Genomic DNA, 24,436 nt, shown 5'->3' on the forward strand with positions numbered 1-24,436 from the left:
TTGCTCCCAGACGGGGTCCTTGGTGGCGGAACTGACCTACAGGGATCGGTAACAAAGTAACAAGATCAGATACATCAGGCTTCACTGGAACACAAAGCGTTAACGCACCGATGTTTTCTGCAGCCACAGATAATCCCAAATATGTCCCATACACTGTACCCCACGTGTATATATCTCCCTGCACACATCATGTCCCATATACTGTACCCCACGTGTATATATCTCCCTGCACACATCATGTCCCATACACTGTACCCCACGTTTATATATCTCCCTGCACACATCATGTCCCATATATAGTACCCCACGTATATATCTCCCTGCACACATCATGTCCCATATACTGTACCCCATGTATATACATCTCCCTGCACACATCATGTCCCATACACTGTACCCCACGTGTATATATCTCCCTGCACACATCATGTCCCATATATAGTACCCCACGTATATATCTCCCTGCACACATCATGTCCCATATACTGTATCCCATGTATATATCTCCCTGCACACATCATGTCCCATATACTGTACCCCACGTATATATCTCCCTGCACACATCATGTCCCATATACTGTACCCCATGTATATATCTCCCTGCACACATCATGTCCCATATACTGTACCCCATGTATATATCTCCCTGCACACATCATGTCCCATATACTGTACCCCATGTATATATCTCCCTGCACACATCATGTCCCATACACTGTACCCCACGTATATATCTCCCTGCACACATCATGTCCCATATACTGTACCCCATGTATATATCTCCCTGCACACATCATGTCCCATACACTGTACCCCATGTATATATATCTCCCTGCACACATCATGTCCCATATACTGTACCACACATATATATATCTCCCTGCACACATCATGTCCCATATATAGTACCCCACGTATATATCTCCCTGCACACATCATGTCCCATATACTGTACCCCATGTATATATCTCCCTGCACACATCATGTCCCATATACTGTACCCCACGTATATATCTCCCTGCACACATCATGTCCCATATACTGTACCCCACGTATATATCTCCCTGCACACATCATGTCCCATATACTGTACCCCACGTATATATCTCCCTGCACACATCATGTCCCATACACTGTACCCCATGTATATATATCTCCCTGCACACATCATGTCCCATACACTGTACCCCATGTATATATATCTCCCTGCACACATCATGTCCCATATACTGTACCACACATATATATATATCTCCCTGCACACATCATGTCCCATATACTGTACCCCACGTATATATATCTCCCTGCACACATCATGTCCCATATACTGTACCCCATGTATATATATCTCCCTGCACACATCATGTCCCATACACTGTACCCCATGTATATATATCTCCCTGCACACATCATGTCCCATATACTGTACCACACATATATATATATCTCCCTGCACACATCATGTCCCATATACTGTACCCCACGTATATATATATCTCCCTGCACACATCATGTCCCATATACTGTACCCCACGTATATATATCTCCCTGCACACATCATGTCCCATATACATCCCACTGGAATCTGCCCGACCTGTACCTTGCTTTTCATGGTCTTGTTTCCCACGCACATTCGGACGTAAGAGCTCGGCGCCTTATCGGTATTCTGGCAAAATAAACACAAAATGCTTCTAATTAACATTCATTGTGCAGAGCATGAAATACAGCCAGTTTATTGTAATTACTGTGTATATCCCAAGCAGTTCCGTCACTGTTTTTGTCCGATAAACTACAGCTGGGTGTTTGTTTCATGCACCCACTACCCTTTAAATGGAGTCTTTTTCGGAGTCTCTTTTATATCTAAAGGTAGGAAGAGGAGGGCACAGACAGACTTCTGCAAACAGAATATACTGCCCCAATCCGACCTTCATCGAGATGAGGCGCGGATAACTGGAAACGTCGGATTGCGGCATTCTGTTTGCAGATGTCCGTCTGTGCCGCCTCACATACATTGTGTGTGCAGAACTCTGTCTGTGCCACCTCTTACTGCCTCACATACATTGTGTGTGCAGAACTCCGTCTGTGCCGCCTCTTACTGCCTCACATACATTGTGTGAGCAGAACTCTGTCTGTGCCGCCTCTTACTGCCTCACATACATTGTGTGAGCAGAACTCTGTCTGTGCCGCCTCTTACTGCCTCACATACATTGTGTGTGCAGAACTCTGTCTGTGCCGCCTCTTACTGCCTCACATACAGTGTGTTTGCAGAAGTCCGTCTGTTCCGCCTCTTACTGCCTCACATAGATTGTGTGTGCAGAACTCCGTCTGTGCCGCCTCTTACTGCCTCACATACAGTGTGTTTGCAGAAGTCCGTCTGTGCCGCCTCTTACTGCCTCACATACAGTGTGTTTGCAGAAGTCCATCTGTGCCGCCTCTTATACTGCCTCACATACATTGTGTTTGCAGAAGTCCGTCTGTGCCGCCTCTTACTGCCTCACATACAGTGTGTTTGCAGAAGTCCGTCCGTGCCGCCTCTTACTGCCTCACATACATTCTGTTTGCAGAAGTCCGTCTGTGCCGCCTCTTACTGCCTCACATACAGTGTGTTTGCAGAAGTCCGTCTGTGCCGCCTCTTACTGCCTCACATACAGTGTGTTTGCAGAAGTCTGCCTGTGCCGCCTCTTACTGCCTCACATACAGTGTGTTTGCAGAAGTCCGTCTGTGCCGCCTCTTACTGCCTCACATACAGTGTGTTTGCAGAAGTCCGTCTGTGCCGCCTCTCACTGCCTCACATACAGTGTGTTTGCAGAAGTCCGTCTGTGCCGCCTCACATACATTCTGTTTGCAGAAGTCTGTCTGTGCCGCCTCTTACTGCCTCACATACATTGTGTTTGCAGAAGTCCGCCTGTGCCGCCTCTCACTGCCTCACACACAGTGTGTTTGCAGAAGTCTGTCTGTGCCGCCTCTTACTGCCTCACATACAGTGTGTTTGCAGAAGTCCGTCTGTGCCGCCTCTTACTGAATCACATACATTGTGTTTGCAGAAGTCCGTCTGTGCCGCCTCTTACTGCCTCACATACAGTGTGTTTGCAGAAGTCAGTCTGTTCCGCCTCTCACTGCCTCACATACAGTGTGTTTGCAGAAGTCTGTCTGTGCCGCCTCTTACTGCCTCACATACAGTGTGTTTGCAGAAGTCCGTCTGTGCCGCCTCTTACTGCCTCACATACAGTGTGTTTGCAGAAGTCCGTCTGTGCCGCCTCTTACTGCCTCACATACAGTGTGTTTGCAGAAGTCCGTCTGTGCCGCCTCTTACTGCCTCACATACAGTGTGTTTGCAGAAGTCCGTCTGTGCCGCCTCTTACTGCCTCACATACAGTGTGTTTGCAGAAGTCCGCCTGTGCCACCTCTTACTGCCTCACATACATTATGCCCAGGAAGGCACTTTATGAGTTGGAGGACCTTTTTTATATCTCCCTCACATCTCTACACAATGTAACCTAATCTTTCTGCGCATGTTGTCATGCCTTTTACTGCACCCAGTGACGTTATTCACAGATCGTGCTGCCTACAAGTTGATTAATTTGTTCTGTATCCCATAAAGATAGTCACACGCGTGTCCCATAGAGATAGTCACACGCGTGTCCCAAAGAGCTGTTCACACGTGTCCCACACAGCTGGCCCCCGCGTGTCGCACAGAGATGGCCACGTGTCTCACCCAGTTGGCCACGTGTGTCGCCCAGAGCTGGCCAGATATGACAGTTTCCTTTAACCCAATCATTAGTCTCCCGCCCACGGATTACGTTACCTTTACGTGGCTTGGATTTCTTCCCTTCTTTGTTGTATATTCATTGTTTAAATATTCAAAGTGATTTATCTGCAGAGCAGAAAGAACATGGTCACACGGTGTACTTTGTGGCACAGAAGTAGTAACGTTTGCGTCGCACACCAAACGAAAACGAGGTAGAGAGGGTAACTCCAAAATTAGTTTATTTGACCATAAACAAGGGGCAAAACGGGAAAACATGTTTCCCGCGGGACGCTGACAAAGCGCTTGCAGCGCAAAACACGTGGGCCCGGATTTGCCCCCTTTGTATGGTCAAATAAACTCATTTTGGAGTTACCCGCTGTACCCCGCGGTTGTTTTGATGTGCGATGCAAACTTTGTGGTTCTTTACCTAAACTTCTTGTGATCAGACTGTCTGCAAGCGGCTGTACATGCAGCACTGTGAATCTCTTCCTTTTAACATTTTTTTTGGCTTAAAATGGCAGTATATTTATATTTAGTTTGAAGCATTAATAGGAAAGAACAATAAATAAAACAGAACACTCGAACTAAACACGGGGACGAGATACAAACAGATCATTTTTCCACAAGAAGCAATAAAGCGAAAATGTAACTTTAAAAGTGGATTTAATCATTTGGGATTCGCTCTGTTCAATAAAAATATAAACTATAAAAGTCCCATTAAAACCGAACAATGTGCTGCAGATCCCACCAGCACGGATAGGGTTAAATGGTCAATGTTACTTACAGGCAGGTCCCACCAGCACAGACAGGGTTAAATGGTTAATGTTACTTACAGGCAGGTCCCACCAGCACGGATAGGGTTAAATGGTTAATGTTACTTACAGGCAGGTCCCACCAGCACGGATAGGGTTAAATGGTTAATGTTACTTACAGGCAGGTCCCACCAGCACGGATAGGGTTAAATGGTTAATGTTACTTACAGGCAGGTCCCACCAGCACGGATAGGGTTAAATGGTTAATGTTACTTACAGGCAGGTTACACCAGCACGGATAGGGTTAAATGGTTAATGTTACTTACAGGCAGGTTACACGCGCTGTCTAAATACACAATCGCCATCGCAGTGGATAAACTGTTCTTGGCCTAAACATGGAGATACAGAAGCGATAACATCGGGGACGGGATTAATGGCCCATATTTAATAGAATGAGAATGCTATTAACACACAGATAACAATATAGAAACTTCTATGTAAGTGAAGCACAGCGGATTCATTGTTAACATCGTGTTAACCAACCGGTCACTATATTACATAGAATGCCATGTGTCATATCCTGATACAATATAACTGATACCCCGCGATAAGGAGAGAGAGGGGGACAGAGACAGTGAGACAGAGACAGAGAGACAGAGATGGAGAGTGAGAGACAGAGAGACAGAGATGGAGAGAGACAGAGATGGAAAGAGAGAGAGACATAGTGAGAGAGATAGAGAGGGAGATGGAGAGAGAAAGACATAGTGAAAGAGAGAGAGAGAGAGACAGAGATGGGGAGAGAGGGAGAGATGGAAAGAGAGAGAGAGACATAGTGAGAGAGACAGAGAGGCAGTGATGGAAAGAGAGAGAGGTTAATAAAGACAGATGGGACTAACCTCAGATAACTTCTCCTGCTTGGTTAGCAATGACAGCCACTCAAGTTTCAAATGCACCAACCCACTGACCACATCACTGAGTGGGAACCACTGTACAGAGAGAGGGACAATATCTGTGAGGCTCAGAGACCGTTATCACGTGTCAGTCACGATCCTTTCTTTTCATTCGAGAGTGCAGAGCAAGGGTGACAAGGGACCACCATGTCATGCACCCCACTATGCGTGTACAATATCCTGACACATTGATGCCACGGGATGCAGTCATGTGATCTTACGTAATTGTGTTTCAGAACTTTATACATATTCCACCATCTATACACTTTTTCGCTTCCTCCTTTACACAGACCCCCCATAGCCCCCCAACTCGCCCACATGCTACACTGCGCAGTTTGTACACGATGGCACAGAGATCCCACACCACGTTCTGGCAAATGATTTAATGCTCGTTAGAACCCCTCTGTCCCTATTCGTGAGCATCAACGTCCACGGACAAAACGCGTTACCTCGTCCACCACCCGGTCCTTCATCACCCCCTCCAGGTTGATCACCAGGCTGTGAGGGACACAACGTCAGGGTCACAATAAATACACAATCCGCCTGTATCTACACCAGGGGCGGCCAACTCCAGTCTCCAAGGGCCACCAACAAGTCCGGTTTTAGGGATATCCCTGCTTCAGCGCAGGTGGTTCAATCAGTGGCTCAGTCTTTGATTGAGCCACCTGTGCTGAAGCAGGGTTATCCTAAAAACCTGACTTGTAGTTGGTCCTAGAGGCCTGATGTTGGCCAGTCCTGCTCTACACAACATAAAAGAATGAGGGAGAAACGGCTTCGTTTTCAAAGCCTCCTCCGATGATTTATTTGAATTGAGGTGAGACGGGGGCACAACGTTTCGCACACAGTGATAACCCTCCCTCGGGTGCATGACGTACAAAATGTCAAAATCAGCGTTTAAATGCACGCGTATCCCATCATGCAGTGCACATCTTCCTGCCAAATGTTTTTCCTTTTCTATGACGTCATAACGACATCCCTAAAGTGATGTCACTTTCGCCGCCAGTGTGGACATGTAACCGATATCTTTGCTATAAAGCGACGATTGTAACTCTGAAAACTGGGACTTCGTCACCGTGTCTATAAAATAAATACTAACAATTAATATATATTTATTGTATCTCGTCTACATTACCTAACATAGCTATATATATATAAAGAATATTTATAAAACATAATGAAAGAAAAAAACGTGAAAGGATCATTTAAAAATAGGCTTTTTTTTTTACAAATGCTTTAACAAAATACAGAAATGTATGCACATTGATCAATATGCTTTAACTACTCTATTTGTAATGGTATGAACTTATATATTTGTGTATGGTGTATACTGAATTACACTTTATTATATTATATTCAATCTCATTCACCGACATTCCTGATTAAAATCATCTCTCCCTTTATATATTTTAGAAAATATAATTTATGACTCGAATGAATTTTTATGTAAGACAACTTTCTATAACGGTATTAATCTACACAACATACAACCTGTATGCATGTGTATATATACGTGTGTGTATTGTATATATACGTGTGTGTGTATATATATACGTGTGTGTGTGTATATATACGTGTGTGTATTGTATATATACGTGTGTGTGTGTATATATACATGTGTGTGTGTATATATACGTGTGTATATATACGTGTGTGTATTGTATATATACGTGTGTGTGTGTGTATATATATATACGTGTGTATTGTATATATACGTGTGTGTGTGTGTATATATACGTGTGTGTATATATACGTGTGTGTATTGTGTGTATATATACGTGTGTGTGTTTATATATACGTGTGTGTATTGTATATATACGTGTGTGTGTGTGTATATATATATACGTGTGTATTGTATATATACGTGTGTGTGTGTGTATATATACGTGTGTGTATATATACGTGTGTGTATTGTGTGTATATATACGTGTGTGTGTTTATATATACGTGTGTGTATTGTATATATACGTGTGTGTGTGTATATATACGTGTGTGTATTGTATATATACGTGTGTGTATTGTATATATATGTGTGCGTGTGTGTATATATATGTGTGCGTGTGTATATATATGTGTGTGTATTGTATATATACGTATGTGTGTATGTGTATATATGTGTATGTGTATATATGTGTGTGTATTGTATATATACGTGTGTGTATGTGTATATATACGTGTGCGTATTGTATATATACGTGTGCGTATTGTATATATACGTGTGTGTATTGTATATATACGTGCGTGTATTGTATATATACGTATGTGTGTATGTGTATATATACGTGTGTGTATGTGTATATATACGTGTGTGTATTGTATATATACGTGTGCGTATTGTATATATACGTGTGTGTATTGTATATATACGTGTGTGTATTGTATATATACGTGTGTGTATTGTATATATACGTGTGTGTATATATACGTATGTGTGTATGTGTATATATACGTGTGTGTATTGTATATATACGTGTGTGTATTGTATATATACGTGTGTGTATATATACGTATGTGTGTATGTGTATATATACGTGTGTGTATTGTATATATACGTGTGTGTATTGTATATATACGTATGTGTGTATGTGTATATATACGTGTGTGTATTGTATATATACACGTGTGTGTGTATGTGTATATATACGTGTGTGTATGTGTATATATACGTGTGTGTATGTGTATATATACGTGTGTGTATATATACGTGTGTGTGTATGTGTATATATACGTGTGTGTATGTGTATATATACGTGTGTGTATGTGTATATATACGTGTGTGTATATATACGTATGTGTGTATGTGTATATATACATGTGTGTATTGTATATATACGTGTGTGTATTGTATATATACGTGTGTGTGTATATATACGTGTGTGTGTGTATATATACGTGTGTGTATGTGTATATATACGTGTGTGTATGTGTATATATACGTGTGTGTATATATACGTGTGTGTATGTGTATATATACATGTGTGTATTGTATATATACGTGTGTGTATTGTATATATACGTGTGTGTGTGTATATATACGTGTGTATGTGTATATATACGTGTGTATATATACGTATGTGTGTATGTGTATATATACATGTGTGTATTGTATATATACGTGTGTGTATTGTATATATACGTGTGTGTGTATATATACGTGTGTGTATGTGTATATATGTGTGCGTGTGTGTATATATATATACGTGTGTGTATGTGTGTATGTGTATATATATATATGTGTGCGTGTGTGTATATATATATATATATGTGTGCGTGTGTGTATATATATATATATGTGTGCGTGTGTGTATATATATATATATATATATATGTGTGCGTGTGTGTATATATATATATATGTGTGCATGTGTGTATATATATATATATATATTCCTTGCAGTAATAGGTACTAATTGTCCTTAAGCCAGATTCCGCACAAGTCGGACAATGTGAGTAATAATCCGGCTCCCACGCTATACCCACGCTATACCCACGCTATACTCACGCTATACCCACGCTATACCCACGCTATACCCACGCTATACCCACGCTATACTCACGCTATACTCACGCTATACCCACGCTATACCCACGCTATACCCACGCTATACCCACGCTATACCCACGCTATACCCACGCTATACCCACGCTATACCCACGCTATACCCACGCTATACCCACGCTATATCCACGCTATATCCACGCTATATCCACGCTATACTCACGCTATCCCTAGTGATACAAACGGAAACTCCAGCGATAAAAACACCAAAAAATAAAATGTTAATGATACTGAACAAAATAAAAATCACACAGAAATCACATAGAAATCACATAGAAATCACACAGAAATCACACAGAAATCACACAGAAATCACATAGAAATCACACAGAATTCACATAGAAATCACATACAAATCACACTGCTCGGATTTGCCACGAGGTGACACCCCCCCCCCACCCCCCTCTGCTCCAAAAGACGTGTTACCTGCCCAGGAAGTCGTCCTTGTCGGGGTCCTCATCGTACAGGTCCACTTCCAGGTCCTGCCCGGGGACCTCATGCACCACAAGCTGCCGAGAGAGAAAGAAGTGTCAGACACCCAGGCAGGCGTCCTATATACACTATACACCAGGAGCAGAGACACAGGCGTCCTATATACACTATACACCAGGAGCAGAGACACAGGCGTCCTATATACACTATACACCAGGAGCAGAGACACAGGCGTCCTATATACACTATACACCAGGAGCAGAGACACAGGCGTCCTATATACACTATACACCAGGAGCAGAGACACAGGCGTCCTATATACACTATACACCAGGAGCAGAGACACAGGCGTCCTATATACACTATACACCAGGAGCAGAGACACAGGCGTCCTATACATACAATACACCAGGAGCAGAGACACAGGCGTCCTATATACACTATACACCAGGAGCAGAGACACAGGCGTCCTATATACACTATACACCAGGAGCAGAGACACAGGCGTCCTATATACACTATACACCAGGAGCAGAGACACAGGCGTCCTATATACACTATACACCAGGAGCAGAGACACAGGCGTCCTATATACACTATACACCAGGAGCAGAGACACAGGCGTCCTATATACACTATACCCCAGGAGCAGAGACACAGGCGTCCTATATACACTATACACCAGGAGCAGAGACACAGGCGTCCTATACACCAGGAGCAGAGACACAGGCGTCCTATCCAACCTATACACCAGGAGCAGAGACACAGGCGTCCTATACACACTATACACCAGGAGCAGAGACACAGGCGTCCTATCCACACTATACACCAGGAGCAGAGACACAGGCGTCCTATCCAACCTATACACCAGGAGCAGAGACACAGGCGTCCTATCCACACTATACACCTGGAGCAGAGACACAGGCGTCCTATACACACTATACACCTGGAGCAGAGACACAGGCGTCCTATCCACACTATACACCAGGAGCAGACACACAGGCGTCCTATCCACACTATACACCAGGAACAGAGACACAGGCGTCCTATACACACTATACACCAGGAGCAGAGACGCAGGCGTCCTATACACACTATACACCAGGAGCAGAGACACAGGCGTCCTATATACACTATACACCAGGATCAGAGACAAGCGTCCTATCCACACTATACACCAGGAGCAGAGACACAGGCGTCCTATATACACTATACACCTGGAGCAGAGACACAGGCGTCCTATACACACTATACACCAGGAGCAGAGACACAGGCGTCCTATATACACTATATACCAGGAGCAGAGACACAGGCGTCCTATCCACACTATACACCAGGAGCAGAGACACAGGCGTCCTATCCACACTATACACCAGGAGCAGTGACGCAGAAGAGACACCGCGTGACGCAGAAGAGACACCGCGTGACACAGAAGAGACACCGCGTGACACAGAAGAGACACCGCGTCACACAGAAGAGACACCGCGTGACGCAGAAGAGACACCGCGTGACACAGAAGAGATATCGCGTGACACAGAAGAGACACCGCGTGACACAGAAGAGACACCGCGTGACACAGAAGAGACACCGCGTGACACAGAAGAGACACCGCGTGACACAGAAGAGACACCGCGTGACACAGAAGAGATATCGCGTGGCGCAGAAGAGACACCGCGTGACGCAGAAGAGACACCGCGTGACACAGAAGAGACACCGCATGACACAGAAGAGATATCGCGTGGCGCAGAAGAGACACCGCGTGACGCAGAAGAGACACCGCGTGGCGCAGAAGAGATATCGCGTGGCGCAGAAGAGACACCGCGTGGCGCAGAAGAGATATCGCGTGGCGCAGAAGAGACACCGCGTGACGCAGAGACACCGCGTGACGCAGAAGAGACACCGCGTGACGCAGAAGAGACACCGCGTGACGCAGAAGAGACACCGCGTGACGCAGAAGAGACACCGCGTGACGCAGAAGAGACACCGCGTGACGTAGAAGAGACACCACGTGACGCAGAAGAGACACCACGTGACGCAGAAGAGACACCGCGTGACGCAGAAGAGACACCGCGTGACGCAGAAGAGACACCACGTGACGCAGAAGAGACACAGCGTGACGCAGAAGAGACACCGCGTGACGCAGAAGAGACACCGCGTCACACAGAAGACACCGCGTGACGCAGAAGAGACACCGCGTCACACAGAAGAGACACCGCGTGACGCAGAGACACCGCATGACGCAGAAGAGACACCGCGTGACGCAGAAGAGACACCGCGTGACGCAGAAGAGACACCGCGTGACGCAGAAGATACACCGCGTGACGCAGAAGAGACACCGCGTGACGCCAAAGAGACACCGCGTGACGCAGAAGAGACACCGCGTCACACAGAATACACCGCATGACGCAGAAGAGACACCGCGTCACACAGAAGAGACACCGCGTGACGCAGAGACACCGCGTGACGCAGAAGAGACACCGCGTGACGCAGAGACACCGCGTGACGCAGAAGAGACACCGCGTGACGCAGAAGAGACACCGCGTGACGCAGAAGAGACACCGCGTGACGCAGAAGAGACACAGCGCGCCGCAGAAGAGACACCGCGTGACGCAGAAGAGACACCGCGTGACGCAGAAGAGACACAGCACGCCACAGAAGAGACACCGCGTGACGCAGAAGAGACACCGAGTGACGCAGAAGAGACACCGCGCGCCACAGAAGAGACACCGAGTGACGCAGAAGAGACACCGCGCGCCACAGAAGAGACACCGAGTGACGTAGAAGAGACACCGCGTGACACAGAAGAGACACGGCGTGACGCAGAAGAGACACGGCGTGACGCAGAAGAGACACGGCGTGACGCAGAAGAGACACCGCGTGACGCAGAAGAGACACCGCGTGACGCAGAAGAGACACCGCGTGACACAGAAGAGACACCGCGTGACACAGAAGAGACACCGAGCGCGGGATTGCACGGAGAGCTGGGACTGACCTCGTACAGCTCCTCCCAGCGAGGGTTGAGGTTCTCCTTGATGGTTTTGCTCTTGAAGGTCTGGTTCCCGACGCGGAGCACGGCGTACGGGTCAGACTTCCCCTTGATTATCCCTTTCAGGTACGTGTCTTTGGGGATGAGGTTTTCAGCCTCAATCAGGTAAACTCTTAACACGCCCTAAAAATACCCAAACAAAACAATAACATTCAGCAGAAACCCTCAATAATGGGACTTTTATCGAAAAGTGGCTGTCCTGGGACAGGACTGTGTGTCCCCTGTACCTCGTGCATCGTGCAGGGGGGGACAGGGTGTTACATGCATGTCACTGTCCTGGGACAGGACTGTGTGTTTCCTGTACCTCGTGCATCGTGCAGGGGGGGACAGGGTGTTACATGCATGTCACTGTCCTGGGACAGGACTGTGTGTTCCCTGTACCTCGTGCATCGTGCAGGGGGGGACAGGGTGTTACATGCATGTCACTGTCCTGGGACAGGACTGTGTGTTCCCTGTACCTCGTGCTGGGGGGGACAGGGTGTTACATGCATGTCACTGTCCTGGGACAGGACTGTGTGTTCCCTGTACCTCGTGCATCGTGCAGGGGGGGACAGGGTGTTACATGCACGTCACTGTTCTGGGACAGGACTGTGTGTTCCCTGTACCTCGTGCATCGTGCAGGGGGGGACAGGGTGTTACATGCACGTCACTGTCCTGGGACAGGACTGTGTGTTCCCTGTACCTCGTGCATCGTGCAGGGGGGGACAGGGTGTTACATGCATGTCACTGTCCTGGGACAGGACTGTGTGTTCCCTGTACCTCGTGCATCGTGCTGGGGGGGACAGGGTGTTACATGCATGTCACTGTCCTGGGACAGGACTGTGTGTTCCCTGTACCTCGTGCATCGTGCAGGGGGGGACAGGGTGTTACATGCATGTCACTGTCCTGGGACAGGACTGTGTGTTCCCTGTACCTCGTGCATCGTGCAGGGGGGGACAGGGTGTTACATGCACGTCACTGTCCTGGGACAGGACTGTGTGTTCCCTGTACCTTGTGCATCGTGCAGGGGGGGACAGGGTGTTACATGCATGTCACTGTCCTGGGACAGGACTGTGTGTTCCCTGTACCTCGTGCATCGTGCAGGGGGGGACAGGGTGTTACATGCACGTCACTGTCCTGGGACAGGACTGTGTGTTCCCTGTACCTCGTGCATCGTGCAGGGGGGGACAGGGTGTTACATGCACGTCACTGTCCTGGGACAGGACTGTGTGTCCCCTGTACCTCGTGCATCGTGCAGGGGGGGACAGGGTGTTACACGCATGTCACTGTCCTGGGACAGGACTGTGTGTTCCCTGTACCTCGTGCATCGTGCAGGGGGGGACAGGGTGTTACACGCACGTCACTGTCCTGGGACAGGACTGTGTGTTCCCTGTACCTCGTGCATCGTGCAGGGGGGGACAGGGTGTTACACGCACGTCACTGTCCTGGGACAGGACTGTGTGTTCCCTGTACCTCGTGCATCGTGCAGGGGGGGACAGGGTGTTACATGCATGTCACTGTCCTGGGACAGGACTGTGTGTTCCCTGTACCTCGTGCATCGTGCAGGGGGGGACAGGGTGTTACATGCATGTCACTGTCCTGGGACAGGACTGTGTGTTCCCTGTACCTCGTGCATCGTGCTGGGGGGGACAGGGTGTTACATGCATGTCACTGTCCTGGGACAGGACTGTGTGTTCCCTGTACCTCGTGCATCGTGCTGGGGGGGACAGGGTGTTACATGCACGTCACTGTCCTGGGACAGGACTGTGTGTTCCCTGTACCTCGTGCATCGTGCAGGGGGGGACAGGGTGTTACATGCATGTCACTGTCCTGGGACAGGACTGTGTGTTCCCTGTACCTCGTGCATCGTGCAGGGGGGGACAGGGTGTTACATGCACGTCACTGTCCTGGGACAGGACTGTGTGTTCCCTGTACCTCGTGCATCGTGCAGGGGGGGACAGGGTGTTACATTGTGTGGGCATAATGTAACAGTGGGCCCTACAGGGTATTACCCCTTTAATGATATGTTCCTGTACAGTGCGCCCTACAGGGTATTACCCCTTTAATGGTGAGTTACTGTACAGTGGGCCCTACAGGGTATTACCCCTTTAATGAAATGTAAGCTTAGTAAATATTGCCCTTACCGCAGGGTCCTGAACTCCAGTGCTCAAGAGCCACCAACAGGTCAGGTTTTCAGGATATCCCAGCGTCAGCACAGGTGGCTCAATCAGTTGCTCAGTCTTTGAATGAGCCACCTGTGCTGAAGCAGGGACACCCTGAAAACCTGACCTGTTGGGGGCTCTTGAGCACTGGAGTTGAGACCCCCTGCGTTAATGTGATGCGTGTCAGCACTGAAAGGGTTACTGCGCAGCTGTGTTACTCGGGAGATTGGAAATTATTTCCTGCGCTGCTCACAGTGACACGCTCTGCAGTGATTCCTGCGCTGCGCTGCTCAGTGACACGTTCTGCAGTGATTCCTGCGCTGCTCACAGTGACACGTTCTGCAGCGATTCCTGCGCTGCTCAGTGACACGTTCTGCAGTGATTCCTGCGCTGCTCACAGTGACACGTTCTGCAGTGATTCCTGCGCTGCTCACAGTGACACGTTCTGCAGCGATTCCTGCGCTGCGCTGCTCACAGTGACACGTTCTGCAGCGATTCCTGCGCTGCGCTGCTCACAGTGACACGTTCTGCAGTGATTCCTGCGCTGCGCTGCTCACAGTGACACAGACTGCAGCGATTCCTGCGCTGCGCTGCTCACAGTGACACGTTCTGCAGCGATTCCTGCGCTGCGCTGCTCACAGTGACACGCTCTGCAGCGATTCCTGCGCTGCGCTGCTCACAGTGACACGTTCTGCAGCGATTCCTGCGCTGCTCAGTGACACGTTCTGCAGCGATTCCTGCGCTGCGCTGCTCACAGTGACACGTTCTGCAGTGATTCCTGCGCTGCGCTGCTCACAGTGACACGTTCTGCAGAGATTCCTGCGCTGCTCACAGTGACACGTTCTGCAGTGATTCCTGCGCTGCTCACAGTGACACGTTCTGCAGCGATTCCTGCGCTGCTCACAGTGACACGTTCTGCAGCGATTCCTGCGCTGCTCACAGTGACACGTTCTGCAGTGATTCCTGCGCTGCGCTGCTCACAGTGACACGTTCTGCAGCGATTCCTGCGCTGCTCACAGTGACACGTTCTGCAGCGATTCCTGCGCTGCGCTGCTCAGTGACACGTTCTGCAGTGATTCCTGCGCTGCGCTGCTCACAGTGACACGTTCTGCAGTGATTCCTGCGCTGCGCTGCTCACAGTGACACGTTCTGCAGAGATTCCTGCGCTGCTCACAGTGACACGTTCTGCAGTGATTCCTGCGCTGCTCACAGTGACACGTTCTGCAGCGATTCCTGCGCTGCGCTGCTCAGTGACACGTTCTGCAGCGATTCCTGCGCTGCGCTGCTCACAGTGACACGTTCTGCAGTGATTCCTGCGCTGCGCTGCTCAGTGACACGTTCTGCAGCGATTCCTGCGCTGCGCTGCTCCCAGTGACACGTTCTGCAGTGATTCCTGCGCTGCTCAGTGACACGCTCTGCAGCGATTCCTGCGCTGCTCAGTGACACGTTCTGCAGTGATTCCTGCGCTGCGCTGCTCACAGTGACACGTTCTGCAGTGATTCCTGCGCTGCGCACAGTGACACGTTCTGCAGCGATTCCTGCGCTGCTCACAGTGACACGTTCTGCAGCGATTCCTGCGCTGCTCACAGTGACACGTTCTGCAGTGATTCCTGCGCTGCTCACAGTGACACGTTCTGCAGTGATTCCTGCGCTGCGCTGCTCACAGTGACACGTTCTGCAGCGATTCCTGCGCTGCTCAGTGACACGTTCTGCAGTGATTCCTGCGCTGCGCTGCTCACAGTGACACGTTCTGCAGCGATTCCTGCGCTGCGCTGCTCACAGTGACACGTTCTGCAGCGATTCCTGCGCTGCTCACAGTGACACGTTCTGCAGTGATTCCTGCGCTGCTCACAGTGACACGTTCTGCAGTGATTCCTGCGCTGCGCTGCTCACAGTGACACGTTCTGCAGCGATTCCTGCGCTGCTCAGTGACACGTTCTGCAGCGATTCCTGCGCTGCTCACAGTGACACGTTCTGCAGTGATTCCTGCGCTGCGCTGCTCACAGTGACACGTTCTGCAGCGATTCCTGCGCTGCTCACAGTGACACGTTCTGCAGTGATTCCTGCGCTGCGCTGCTCACAGTGACACATTCTGCAGTGATTCCTGCGCTGCGCTGCTCACAGTGACACGTTCTGCAGCGATTCCTGCGCTGCTCAGTGACACGTTCTGCAGCGATTCCTGCGCTGCTCACAGTGACACGTTCTGCAGTGATTCCTGCGCTGCGCTGCTCACAGTGACACGTTCTGCAGCGATTCCTGCGCTGCTCACAGTGACACGTTCTGCAGCGATTCCTGCGCTGCGCTGCTCACAGTGACACATTCTGCAGTGATTCCTGCGCTGCGCTGCTCACAGTGACACGTTCTGCAGCGATTCCTGCGCTGCGCTGCTCAGTGACACGTTCTGCAGTGATTCCTGCGCTGCGCTGCTCACAGTGACACGTTCTGCAGTGATTCCTGCGCTGCGCTGCTCACAGTGACACGTTCTGCAGTGATTCCTGCGCTGCGCTGCTCACAGTGACACGTTCTGCAGTGATTCCTGCGCTGCTCACAGTGACACGTTCTGCAGCGATTCCTGCGCTGCGCTGCTCACAGTGACACGTTCTGCAGTGATTCCTGCGCTGCTCACAGTGACACGTTCTGCAGTGATTCCTGCGTTGCTCACAGTGACACGTTCTGCAGTGATTCCTGCGCTGCTCACAGTGACACGTTCTGCAGCGATTCCTGAGCTGCTCACAGTGACACGTTCTGCAGCGATTCCTGCGCTGCGCTGCTCAGTGACACGTTCTGCAGTGATTCCTGCGCTGCGCTGCTCACAGTGACACGTTCTGCAGCGATTCCTGCGCTGCGCTGCTCACAGTGACACATTCTGCAGTGATTCCTGCGCTGCGCTGCTCACAGTGACACGTTCTGCAGCGATTCCTGCGCTGCGCTGCTCACAGTGACACGTTCTGCAGTGATTCCTGCGCTGCGCTGCTCACAGTGACACGTTCTGCAGTGATTCCTGCGCTGCGCTGCTCACAGTGACACGTTCTGCAGTGATTCCTGCGCTGCTCACAGTGACACGTTCTGCAGTGATTCCTGCACTGCGCTGCTCACAGTGACACGTTCTGCAGTGATTCCTGCGCTGCTCACAGTGACACGTTCTGCAGTGATTCCTGCGCTGCTCACAGTGACACGTTCTGCAGTGATTCCTGCGCTGCGCTGCTCACAGTGACACGTTCTGCAGCGATTCCTGCGCTGCGCTGCTCAGTGACACGTTCTGCAGAGATTCCTGCGCTGCGCTGCTCACAGTGACACGTTCTGCAGCGATTCCTGCGCTGCGCTGCTCACAGTGACACGTTCTGCAGTGATTCCTGCGCTGCTCACAGTGACACGTTCTGCAGTGATTCCTGCGCTGCGCTGCTCACAGTGACACGTTCTGCAGTGATTCCTGCGCTGCGCTGCTCACAGTGACACGTTCTGCAGCGATTCCTGCGCTGCTCACAGTGACACGTTCTGCAGTGATTCCTGCGCTGCGCACAGTGACACGTTCTGCAGCGATTCCTGCGCTGCTCACAGTGACACGTTCTGCAGTGATTCCTGCGCTGCGCTGCTCACAGTGACACGTTCTGCAGTGATTCCTGCGCTGCTCACAGTGACACGTTATGCAGCGATTCCTGCGCTGCTCACAGTGACACGTTCTGCAGTGATTCCTGCGCTGCTCACAGTGACACGTTCTGCAGCGATTCCTGCGCTGCGCTGCTCAGTGACACGTTCTGCAGTGATTCCTGCGCTGCTCACAGTGACACGTTCTGCAGTGATTCCTGCGCTGCTCACAGTGACACGTTCTGCAGTGATTCCTGCGCTGCTCAGTGACACGTTCTGCAGTGATTCCTGCGCTGCTCAGTGACACGTTCTGCAGTGATTCCTGCGCTGCTCACAGTGACACGTTCTGCAGTGATTCCTGCGCTGCGCTGCTCACAGTGACACGTTCTGCAGTGATTCCTGCGCTGCGCTGCTCACAGTGACACGTTCTGCAGTGATTCCTGCGCTGCTCACAGTGACACGTTCTGCAGTGATTCCTGCGCTGCGCTGCTCACAGTGACACGTTCTGCAGTGATTCCTGCGCTGCTCACAGTGACACGTTATGCAGCGATTCCTGCGCTGCTCACAGTGACACGTTCTGCAGTGATTCCTGCGCTGCTCACAGTGACACGTTCTGCAGCGATTCCTGCGCTGCGCTGCTCAGTGACACGTTCTGCAGTGATTCCTGCGCTGCTCACAGTGACACGTTCTGCAGTGATTCCTGCGCTGCTCACAGTGACACGTTCTGCAGTGATTCCTGCGCTGCTCAGTGACACGTTCTGCAGTGATTCCTGCGCTGCTCACAGTGACACGTTCTGCAGTGATTCCTGCGCTGCGCTGCTCACAGTGACACGTTCTGCAGTGATTCCTGCGCTGCGCTGCTCACAGTGACACGTTCTGCAGTGATTCCTGCGCTGCGCTGCTCACAGTGACACGTTCTGCAGTGATTCCTGCGCTGCGCTGCTCACAGTGACACGCTCTGCAGTGATTCCTGCGCTGCTCACAGTGACACGTTCTGCAGTGATTCCTGCGCTGCTCACAGTGACACGCTCTGCAGTGATTCCTGCGCTGCTCACAGTGACACGCTCTGCAGCGATTCCTGCGCTGCTCACAGTGACACGTTCTGCAGTGATTCCTGCGCTGCTCCCAGTGACACGTTCTGCAGCGATTCCTGCGCTGCTCACAGTGACACGTTCTGCAGCGATTCCTGCGCTGCGCTGCTCACAGTGACACGTTCTGCAGTGATTCCTGCGCTGCGCTGCTCACAGTGACACGTTCTGCAGCGATTCCTGCGCTGCGCTGCTCACAGTGACACGTTCTGCAGTGATTCCTGCGCTGCGCTGCTCACAGTGACACGTTCTGCAGTGATTCCTGCGCTGCGCTGCTCACAGTGACACGTTCTGCAGTGATTCCTGCGCTGCTCACAGTGACACGTTCTGCAGCGATTCCTGCGCTGCTCACAGTGACACGTTCTGCAGTGATTCCTGCGCTGCGCTGCTCACAGTGACACGTTCTGCAGTGATTCCTGCGCTGCGCTGCTCACAGTGACACGCTCTGCAGTGATTCCTGCGCTGCGCTGCTCACAGTGACACGTTCTGCAGTGATTCCTGCGACTACATTTAGACACAAGCACTTTGCATGAGATTTACATGCGCTAATAATACGCAGCATGTCTGACGCTTTGAAGGTTTGTTAGCAGACAAAGGGTTAAAGAAACTGTTCGTACAAATCAGTGTCTCTGAAACGTTCCCCAAACCTTCAGCCTCTTACATGGCGTTTCTCCGAGAGTCGTGGACACTTCTTCCTCCTCTGAGTGAGTGGCACTCAACCCCAGACCTCAAGATTCACCAACAGGACAGGTTTTAAGGATATCCCTGCTTCAGCACAGGTGGCCCAATCAGTAGTTCAGATGAAGAGTCTGCTTCAGCACAGATGGCCTCTTCAGTGGCTCAGTCTTTAACTGAAGCTGGGATATCCTGAAAACCTGTCCTGTTGGTGGCCCTTGAGGACTGAAGGGAAAGAAAATGGAAAATAATTCCTCATTATCAGGGAGGATCCCCCATAGCAATGCATCTCTATCCCCCCCCCCCCCCCCCCCACAGGAAATCATCCCAGGGCCTAATACCTCTGGGGAAATACCCAGGCAGGTCCCCCATAGCAATGCATCTCTATCACCCCCCTTCCCCCCCCCCCCCCACAGGAAATCATCCCAGGGCCTAATACCTCTGGGGAAATACCCAGGCAGGATCCCCCATAGCAATGCATCTCTATCCCCCCTCCCCCCCAACTTCTCTTTGAGTTTAGGGGGTGATCTGTCGCAGTATAAATGATTAATAACTCAAAATGCTTATACTGTACAATGTTTAACTCCCTGGGGACGGATGGAGATGGATTCACTGCAGGGGTTTGGTTACCTCTGCGCAGGTCCCAAACTATGGACTACGTGATAACCAAACTCCTGTAGTTCTCATCCTGCCCTTCCTCTGTGTCTGTCCCATTAATATCCCGCGTCTCTCCTGACCGCTGGCGACACTCACGTGTGGCACAGGAAACCGGAGCTGGGCTGCGTTCACCTGCCCACTCAGGGGGAAGGTGATTCTGTTCGGCAACACCAGGTGCGAGGCAATAATATCGATGATCATCGTGTCCGACATGCCACTGAAACAGAGAGAGCACCCCGTTACAGGCAGGGGACAAAGATACCAGGGACCACATCTACTAAGCAGTGCTATTCCATTCACCTGACTGGGCTATAAGGGGTCTTCAGGCGCCCCTGGTGTCTTATGGAATAGCACCATTTAGTAAATATGGGCTACAGTGCCATTATATAATCACATTGTCTGACGTAACTTAAACTGATTAAATTGCATATCAGGGTTACCAGGAATACACATAAATAAATACACATAAATAAATACACATAAATAAATACACATGGATACTTTTTTTTTTTTTAACTATTGCGCTTTTTTTCTGAACCTTTCCTTTTATACCTGAGAACAAGACATGAGTGCCATCTATCACCTTTACTATTTATTATGACAATATGCAATTTCGTTATTATGAATATATTTTCCGACCTATACAGTAACAACATTTTATAATATCAGTTTTCTGGAGTATGTCATTTACATATTTATCTCAAATCAAATGTAGTGCTATTTATTATTTTCCAATTATTATTTCCTTAATCAATTTCCTTTAATCAATTCTCGAGTGTTTTCTCATTCAGCTTAAATGCAGTAAAAGCTTTAAAAAATAGGAAAATGTATTACATAATAGGGTCATTCATACTATTCTTAAATATTCATCATACACATCCCGACATACAATATTTTGTTGAACACATAAAAATATCGTTAGTAGAAACTTATCTACATATTCTTTTTATTTTCTTCTATGTAAAGGCTGATTTTTTTTTAGTATGCTTGCATTATACCCCTACAGAGACATGTTTAGTTGTGTAACACTATGGGCCAAGTTTACTAAGCAATGCTATTCCATATGAGACGACACCTTCTGCCCGTTCACTTGGATGGGAAACGAGGCATCCTTCGGTGCCAGATGATGTCTGGTGGAGTACCACGGTTAGTCCTTCGGTGCCAGACGATGTCTGGTGGAGCACCACGGTTAGTCCTTCGGTGCCAGACGATGTCTGGTGGAGTAGCACAGTTAGTCCTTCGGTGCCAGACGATGTCTGGTGGAGTAGCACGGTTAGTCCTTCGGTGCCAGACGATGTCTGGTGGAGTAGCACTGTTAGTCTTTCTGGTCAGATGAATCCTTGACATTTGGTAGCCCCTTGGAGGTGTATACAGCTAAGATACACACTCTTTGATAGACATGGCCCCCAGCCAATTACATTTGACCCGAGAGGAGGGAGAAAAAGGGGGAGTCTTTAAGAGTCCCAGGCGGGGCACGAGGGGGCAAAGCTTCAGCCACCCAGGGAGTTCCAGGGCTGATAAAGAGTGACCCGAGAACCAGGCCATGAGCAGGACTGCTCAGCAGAGCTGGGTGACAAGGTCACAGACAGGACAACTAGTGGAGTCAGGGTGGAGTCTACCAGACTAAGGGAAGTGTGAGTAACGACAGAGAGGATTCTCACCATGGACCAAGGGAGGCGTGAGTAACGACGGAGAGGATTCTCACCACGGACAAAGGGAAGGATGAGTAACTACGGAGAGGATCCTCACCATGGACAAAGGGAAGCGTGAGCAACTACGGAGAGGATCCTCACCACGGACAAAGGGAAGCGTGAGTAACTACGGAGAGAGGATTCTCACCATGGACAAAGGGAAGCGTGAGTAACTACGGAGAGAGGATCCTCACCACGGACAAAGGGAAGCGTGAGTAACTACGGAGAGAGGATTCTCACCATGGACAAAGGGAAGCGTGAGTAACTATGGAGAGGATCCTCACCACGGACAAAGGGAAGGATGAGTAACTACGGAGAGGATTCTCACCACGGACAAAGGGAAGCGTGAGTAACTACGGAGAGAGGATCCTCACCACGGACAAAGGGAAGCGTGAGTAACTACGGAGAGAGGATTCTCACCATGGACAAAGGGAGGCGTGAGTAACTATGGAGAGGATCCTCACCACGGACAAAGGGAGGCGTGAGTAACTACGGAGAGGATCTTCACCATGGACCAAGGGAGGCGTGAGTAACTACGGAGAGAGGATCCTCTCCACGGACAAAGGGAAGCGTGAGTAACTACGGAGAGGATCCTCACCACGGACAAAGGGAGGCGTGAGTAACTACGGAGAGGATCTTCACCATGGACCAAGGGAGGCGTGAGTAACTACGGAGAGAGGATCCTCTCCACGGACAAAGGGAAGCGCGAGTAACTACGGAGAGAGGATCCTCTCCACGGACAAAGGGAAGCGTGAGTAACTACGGAGAGGATTCTCACCATGGACCAAGGGAAGCGTGAGTAACTACGGAGAGGATTCTCACCATGGACCAAGGGAGGCGTGAGTAACTACGGAGAGAGGATCCTCTCCACGGACAAAGGGAAGCGTGAGTAACTACGGAGAGAGGATTCTCACCATGGACCAAGGGAGGCGTGAGTAACTACGGAGAGAGGATTCTCACCATGGACCAAGGGAGGCGTGAGTAACTACGGAGAGAGGATTCTCACCATGGACCAAGGGAGGCGTGAGTAACTATGGAGAGGATTCTTACCATGGACCAAGGGAAGCATGAGTAACTACGGAGAGGATCCTCACCACGGACAAAGGGAAGCGTGAGTAATTAGGAGAGGATCCTCACCACGGACAAAGGGTACTGAAGGCTTTGCGAAGAGACAGGCCTGCTACAGTTACACACTTTCCATAAGAGCTGTGCCGGCACACACACACGGGCCCCTTATAACACAGGGTTGTTGGGATTGGGGAGAGACACAGATACACAACTGCACAGCGACTTATCTGATATGTATTCTGCTTGTATGTGGATGATCCTCCTGTTTGCTTATCCCATCACATAATAGACCATACGATACCGGTTGAAGCACGACATCAAGGGACAGCACGCAGGTAACAAGGGACAGCACGCAGGTAACAAGGGACAGCACGCAGGTAACAAGGGACAGCACGCAGGTAACAAGGGACAGCACGCAGGCAACAAGGGACAGCACGCAGGTAACAAGGGACAGCACGCAGGTAACAAGGGACAGCACGCAGGTAACAAGGGACGGCACGCAGGTAACAAGGGACAGCACGCAGGTAACAAGGGACAGCACGCAGGTAACAAGGGACAGCACGCAGGCAACAAGGGACAGCACGCAGGCAACAAGGGACAGCACGCAGGTAACAAGGGACAGCACGCAGGTAACAAGGGACAGCACGCAGGTAACAAGGGACAGCACGCAGGTAACAAGGGACAGCACGCAGGTAACAAGGGACAGCACGCAGGCAACAAGGGACAGCACGCAGGTAACAAGGGACAGCACGCAGGTAACAAGGGACAGCACGCAGGTAACAAGGGACGGCACGCAGGTAACAAGGGACAGCACGCAGGTAACAGGGGACAGCACGCAGGTAACAAGGGACAGCACGCAGGTAACAAGGGACAGCACGCAGGTAACAAGGGACAGCACGCAGGTAACAAGGGACAGCACGCAGGTAACAAGGGACAGCACGCAGGTAACAAGGGACAGCACGCAGGTAACAAGGGACAGTACACAGGTAACAAGGGACGGCACGATGGTAACAAGGGACAGCACGCAGGTAACAAGGGACGGCACGC

The 24,436-nt window shown here is 49.9% G+C and overlaps 1 protein-coding gene across 1 annotated transcript in view; it reads right to left on the reverse strand.

The window, feature by feature from the left end:
• Window positions 1-24,436, reverse strand: part of ESYT3 (extended synaptotagmin 3) — a 131,006-nt gene that overhangs the window by 24,948 nt on the left and 81,622 nt on the right. The window contains exons 8-16 of the mRNA XM_075609934.1: window positions 20,727-20,847; window positions 12,431-12,607; window positions 9,433-9,515; window positions 5,900-5,948; window positions 5,397-5,486; window positions 4,827-4,889; window positions 3,806-3,874; window positions 1,601-1,666; window positions 1-36 (exon numbers count right to left, since the gene is read on the reverse strand). The exon at window positions 1-36 is cut by the window's left edge and continues 51 nt beyond it. Of these exons, the coding sequence (XP_075466049.1) occupies window positions 1-36; window positions 1,601-1,666; window positions 3,806-3,874; window positions 4,827-4,889; window positions 5,397-5,486; window positions 5,900-5,948; window positions 9,433-9,515; window positions 12,431-12,607; window positions 20,727-20,847 (754 nt within the window). The remainder of the gene's footprint in view (window positions 37-1,600; window positions 1,667-3,805; window positions 3,875-4,826; window positions 4,890-5,396; window positions 5,487-5,899; window positions 5,949-9,432; window positions 9,516-12,430; window positions 12,608-20,726; window positions 20,848-24,436) is intronic.

This window comes from Ascaphus truei, chromosome 7 (assembly GCF_040206685.1).
Source record: "Ascaphus truei isolate aAscTru1 chromosome 7, aAscTru1.hap1, whole genome shotgun sequence".
NCBI lineage: Eukaryota > Metazoa > Chordata > Amphibia > Anura > Ascaphidae > Ascaphus > Ascaphus truei.